Raw genomic sequence first — 6,000 nt, forward strand, 5'->3', positions numbered from 1 at the left:
GAGCAATCTTGTACTTTGAAACTAATTTGACAAAGGTCTCCAGGATTAATTCTAATGAACTATTAGCTCAACCCCCTTTCCAAGAGCTCCATCTCTGTAGGCACTGGGAGTTCATCCCTCACCACTCCATGAGCTCCAGGCAGCTGAAGCAAGCTGGTGGCACAGGCAAACTCCCAGAAACCCAGATGCTTTTTAGTGGACAAAAGAAATATTCAGCTTTGACCAAGTAGTGACTCTGTGCATGGGTTTTGCTGTCTCGCTTTCCTTTTGTGGCTGGATTCTGTGCTGTGAATTACTGTCTCCTTTCCCAGAGCTGCTTGGTTGGTTCCAGCAGAGCTGAACCCTTTTTCTAGAGAAGGATGTCCTTTCATTCCTCTCCACTGGCCAAGCTTTCCCTGCCTCTGTAAGTCCCCAGCCCTTGTCATCTCTTGTGGTCTGTGCTCTGAGCCCCACCATTTCTGTGCAATCTTTTTGCTCTTTTGGAGACTGTGCTGTGCATCCTTTTCATGCATCAGATCTTGGCCACACCGGGTCCGTCCTGTGGACTTCACCTGTCTCCCTGCCCTGAGTGCTTCACTGGGATGAGCATTCCCAAGGTCTAACGTGCCTCTGTCACCCCTTGTACAGTTAATGTGTCTGTTCACATCCCTGTCTTCAAAAGGTCAATGCAGCAACTGGGGACCATAGGCAGAACTTCTGTAGGTACAGGCTTGGGGTGGTGATTGAAGTCAAATTAAAAGAGATGAACTCAGCCAAGGAGACTTAATTGAAAATGGTGATGAGGAGCTCTGTGGTGTGATCCTGTTGTGCTGGGACTTGGTTCCACTGGGTGGTTTCGGGTGATACCAGGTTTAACTTAATGCACAGCTGTGGGCTGAGGGCTCGTAACAGGTACAGCTAAACTGGTCTATTCCAGAGGGGTTCCTGGAGTCCCAGTGCATCCCCAGTGCAGTATTAGATGTAGGTTTAAATTAGATATTAGGAAACATTTCTTCACTGGAAGGGTGGTGAGACGCTGGCACAGCTGCCCAGGGCACTGGTGGAATCACCATCCCTGGAGAAGTTCAAAAGCAGTGTGGATGTGGCATTTAGGGACACGGGTTAGTGGTGGCTTTGGCAGTGCTGGGTTAAGGGTTGGACTCAATGATCTTAAAGGTCTTTTCCAAACTAAAAAATTCCATGACTCTGTGATTCTGTTGCTGTCTCTCCAGCCACTGTCCCCTCCACTCTGGTGTGTAACACATGCCCCTCTCATTCCCCCCCAGCTCTCGTGCCGGTGCTTGTCTGCCCCTCTGCTTGGGAATGATTCTGGTAACACCCCTTGCCAAGCTCAATTTGTTGATGCTGGGGGATGTTGGAGAAGGATAAACAGCCTTAGCAAGCCAGGGAGGGATTCTGATGTGTGTGAGGAGCAGCACTGATGTTTCTCTTGCTGCTATCCCTCTTTCTCCGCACAGATCAACCCCCTCTCCTACGGAGGTGTGGTCCAGACATACAGACTGCCCACCTACAGCTGCTACCCCAGGGACTCCTGGGCATCTCTCTGCAAGAAACTGTTCCTTGGAGAGCTCATCTACCCTTGGAAACACAAAGGAGAGAAGCAGAACTAAAGACAGTGGAAGAGCTTGAGAACTTGACCTGAAAAACATACTGACTCCTGATGCTTTGGGACCAAAGGCTTCTCAGAGCCAGCAACTGCACCATCCCTTTAAATAGATTTTGGTAACATAGGAAGGGCTGAATTTTTAAAGGCAAGTATTTTTAAACATTATTTTTCAACTTTCTCTTCCCCTACACTGTGTTTGTATATTATGCTAATGATTATTTTGGAAGCAAAAGATTAAACCCATCAGTGCCTCATGAAACCAGCGCTCAGCATCATGGAGGAAGCAGCTCCCAAATGGTTTGGTGATGAATTTCTCCTTCCACATCAGCTCACAGGGCCATAGCAGAGCCACAATGCTGTGGTGCATTCAGCGAGAGGGTGTTTTGGACCTTTTGTGCTTCAGCCTTCAAGCCAGCTGACCAAAACCATGTGGAGAATCAGCTCATGGAGTCCTACACTGAAAACTGAACAGCTGGGTGTCTGAATCCATGGGATATTTATTAATTTCTTTTTAGGAGGGCTTGCAGTCACCCCCACTGCAGCACCAGAGAAGGGGTTGAAAGAGTGAGGCTGGAGGCCCAGAAGCACAGACTGTTGGATCATGATTCTGGGATTTCTCTTAGGGGAGTTTTCTGCTTTGGATATGTTTTCAAAGTGCAGCACTGCTTGGCTTTCCATGTCCTGGTCTCATTTTGGTGTGTCTCCTATTCTCTCTCTTGGAAAGGGTGCCTGTGCACTGGAGGGTGATGTCCCACTGGGCATGCTGTGGTTGTGTGTAATTTAAATAGAGTCCTTACCCAAAATACACTTCCTCCAGCTCTGCTTGTTCCTCTGCCCCAGCTCAAGCAAGGAGCCAGTGTCACTGTACCCTGCTTTTTGCACTGGCAGGTGAGGGCTGTGCCGGATCCTGCTCCTTTATCCCTGGCTGGCCAAGGAGCCAAGGATGGAGGAGGAAAAGGAGAAGGTACTGTGGCTGCAGTGCCCAGCCCTTCTCTGGATGGCTGCCCCTGCATTGCAGTGGGTGTTGGCAAGGCAAGGTGTCCTGGGGCTTTAGGAGCCTTCAGCCAGCACTGCCGGGGCAGGGTAAGAGTTTCCTACCCCAGCCCTGTGTCTCATCCATGTGCTGGCAGCTGTCACAGAAGGGTTATGGCCCCCCTGTTGTAAGATATCCCTGGCCAGATGTATTTGGGTTGTCTGGAGCTGCTGAAAGCCCCTCGTGGTGCAGTCACTGCCTCTCCAGGCATAGCCTGAGCAGGAGAAAAGGAAGCTCTGCAGGCAGGTGCAGGGTCCAGACATTCCTTAGCAGGCAAAGCTCCAAGGCCTTCGAGGTTTCTTAGGGACATGTGAGGGAGGCAGGACTATAGGGGCACTACATGATGCCCTGTCACCTTGAGCCAGGGCACATCACTGAAGAAAGCCAGTGTGGCAAACCCCCCTCACCATCTGCCACCGCAGGCTCTGGCTGGGACATCCCTGCCAGAAACTGGAGAGATCTTGTTCTTTGATGATCCGTGCTTAAAACTCCTGTGCAGCATCTTCTTGTCTTGGAATTATCTCTGCCTGAGTAATTCTCTGCACTCCAGGTGGGAATAACTGCAAGCTAACCCCTGATGCATTTGGTGGATGAATGGTGTAAATAACATTTTCACTTCAGCTGAAGTCAGTCATGAGCCCCATCCTCACCTGGCACTGAGCAGAGCAGGTTTACACTTTAACTCCCTCTCATCTTTCCACTGGAGCTCGTAAATGATATCCCCTGGTTCCTCCCATGCCTGCACAGTTCAGTTTGCTGACTGCTGTGAGAAACTTTGTATTTTTGGTCTTGTGAAAATAATGTTTTTAATATCCTGACTTTTAAAATCTTTCTGTGAGACCAGATAGTTCATGATGGTCCTAATCATGGTCCTTTGGGATCAAATGCCCTGAAAGCCCCAGAGATAGCACAGAGCCATGAAAACCAGCAACTGTGACCTTGCTATTGGGAGCCTGATGGATGTTTTAGATGTTCCAGTGTTGGGTTTGTTTACTGAAGGCTGATACTGACTCTGGGGTGGGGAAATATCAAGCTCCTCCTCAAAGCTGACATCCTGAGTCTTCTGCACCAGGGAACCTTGAGCAGCCCAGCTGGGCAGTGGCAGCTCCTTGTAGGTGCAGTTCTCCTGTGTCACCCGGAGCTGGTGCCTGAGCTGCCTCTGCTCCTCACACTGGGCGTTCTCCTTGCCCGTGATGGTATCTGAGTTCTTCTGCTGGAGGTTTGCCATGTCTCTCCTCTTCCTTTCCAGTCCCTGCTGTGGAAGAGTCTTCCCCCACCCTTTTCCGACTCTGTGCAGAGACATTACAACAACACAGCAGACATCCTGCTCAAGAACACTTGACCTTATGTCATCTCTCTAATTAGAAGTTAGAATCAGCATCATCGTCCATGGGAGCACAGACTGGCCCAGCGCTGGCATTTCCTCAGGGAAGAGGCTGCTGGTGAGGCTCTGGCTCTGATTTATCCTCAGATTTATACTATCCAGAGCAGCCCTTGGATGAGAAGTAGTTAAAGATTCCAGATCTCCCATTCCTACCACGCACCCCTTATAGCAGGCAGCACGCAGGCTTTGCCAGCCATCAGTCAAAGACTCTAATCTTACAGACTTTTTTTAATACTGCATTTCCTTATTATTATTTCTCCCACCTTTTGGTTCCCAGTGCTGCCACAAACCCCCTCTTTACTTAGGCAGGTGGGTTGTGAAGGAAACTGTGTGAAAAACGCTATCCTAGAGAGAAATTCTGCCTTGGAGAAATACTTTCTTCCCCTAACTAGGACAGCATGTGACGATGCTGAAAGGAAACCTCAGTAATTACACTGCACTGAAGGCTCTGGTTATGGGTTTGGGAGTTTTCCCTGATGCTGCAGCTGGACTGTGCCCTGCTCAGGCCCACACAAAGACTCTTGCACGAATGTACAACCCATATGTTGACTTTCAGTAGTGTAAGGCAGGGAAATCTGCATTTCATCCTGCAGAGAACGAGCTGCTTTTCCTTCTGCCCTCTGCTGCCTCTTCCTGCTGCTCCAACACCATCTTCTTGCTTAGCTCTAACCCTCAGTGATTTACCCTTTATGCTTAGACCTTCCCATCACGGGAAACTGGTGGGGGTTGGGATTGTCTGGTCCAGCCCCTGCTCCCTCAGGGCCACCCAGAGCTGGTTGCCCAGGACCGTGTCCAGATGGCTTTGGGATATCTCCAAGGGTGGCAACTCCAACACCTCCCTGGACAACCCGTGCCTGTGCTTGGTCACCCCCACAGTGAGAAGGTGTCCCTTGCTCTCAGGCAGGGTTTGATGTGTTTCAGTTCATGCCCCTTGTCCCTGTGTAGTGCAGAGCTCGGCGACACGGTAACTCAGATCTCCTCAGTGATTGTGAGCATTAGCAGTCCTGTGTCATCTCTGCTCCTGTTCCCCCTCCTCAGGGACTGTTCAGCAGCTCCTTTGCCTTTTGGGGGCTGAAGCCTTGCTTAGGGGGGTGCCTGTGCATTGACTCAGATCCCTGACCTGCTCCTTGGTCCTTCTCTGGACTTGGTAGCAGAGAGCACTTTCTCTCCAGCCTCACTCCTGCCTGTGCTGAGCTCACAGTGGGAGCTCTGGGAGCTTGGGCAGCAGAACCCCAAAGCTGGCAGTGTCCAGGTCTGCAGGGTCTGCACGTGTGGAGCCCTGGGGCTCTGCAGGGTGAGTGTGCTGTGCACTCACAGGGGATGGGTCTGGATCTCAGCTGATCCTCCATGTGACAGGAGGCCACAGGGCTTTGCAGCTGCATCGGGAGTTTTGGGTGCAGGATAAACACATTCAGAGCAATCCAGGCCTCACGTGGGCAGCTGATCTGCGTTCCTGGATGAGAGCAGAGTGCCCACCGCCTTTGCCTCTGGCTCACCAGTTTGCATTAGGAGTTGCTGCTAGTCTGTCACCTTTGGCTCCAGTCCTTATCCACACCTGGACTTCAAACCAGGAATGCTCAGACTCTGCGTTTACCATCTCAGCAAGCTGAATATGAGGAGTGTTCCTGCACTGATGAGTGCTGCAGGTGACAGAACACACCCCCTGTGTTCCCAGGCAGGTGCTGGGGCTGGGAGCAGTGCAGGTGTTTGGGGGAAGCTGCAGAACCCAGGGCCAGCTCGGGGCAGGGAGAGGCTGCAGCTCCTCTCCCATCCACTGTGTTATTTAACATCTGGCACTGGGGAAGTTTGTGAGAACTTCACAGCTCTTGTAACCAATCCTCCTCACAGGGTTTTCTGGTTTTAAGTAAAGTATTATAAAAGAGCAGTGACTCATTGAGAGTTTCATTAAAAGTGTGTGAGTGAAGTTTGGCGAGGAAGTTCAAACCCGCTGTGCATTTCTCCTTCCCTCACCTGCAC

At 50.8% G+C, this 6,000-nt stretch overlaps 1 protein-coding gene across 3 annotated transcripts in view; it reads left to right on the top strand.

The window, feature by feature from the left end:
- PIGQ (phosphatidylinositol glycan anchor biosynthesis class Q) overlaps positions 1 to 5,905 on the top strand; it is a 37,603-nt gene extending 31,698 nt beyond the window's left edge. For 2 of the 3 annotated variants that reach the window (XM_017745738.1, XM_008642377.2), the window contains one exon: positions 1,458 to 5,905. In XM_017745738.1, the coding sequence (XP_017601227.1) occupies positions 1,458 to 1,642 (185 nt within the window). In that variant the 3' untranslated portion in view covers positions 1,643 to 5,905. The remainder of the gene's footprint in view (positions 1 to 1,457) is intronic. The other variant, XM_017745739.1, reaches the window with a different exon arrangement.
- Positions 5,906 to 6,000: the final 95 nt, after the last annotated feature.

Source organism: Corvus brachyrhynchos, unplaced genomic scaffold, assembly GCF_000691975.1.
Source record: "Corvus brachyrhynchos isolate BGI_N302 unplaced genomic scaffold, ASM69197v1 scaffold369, whole genome shotgun sequence".
Taxonomy (NCBI): domain Eukaryota; kingdom Metazoa; phylum Chordata; class Aves; order Passeriformes; family Corvidae; genus Corvus; species Corvus brachyrhynchos.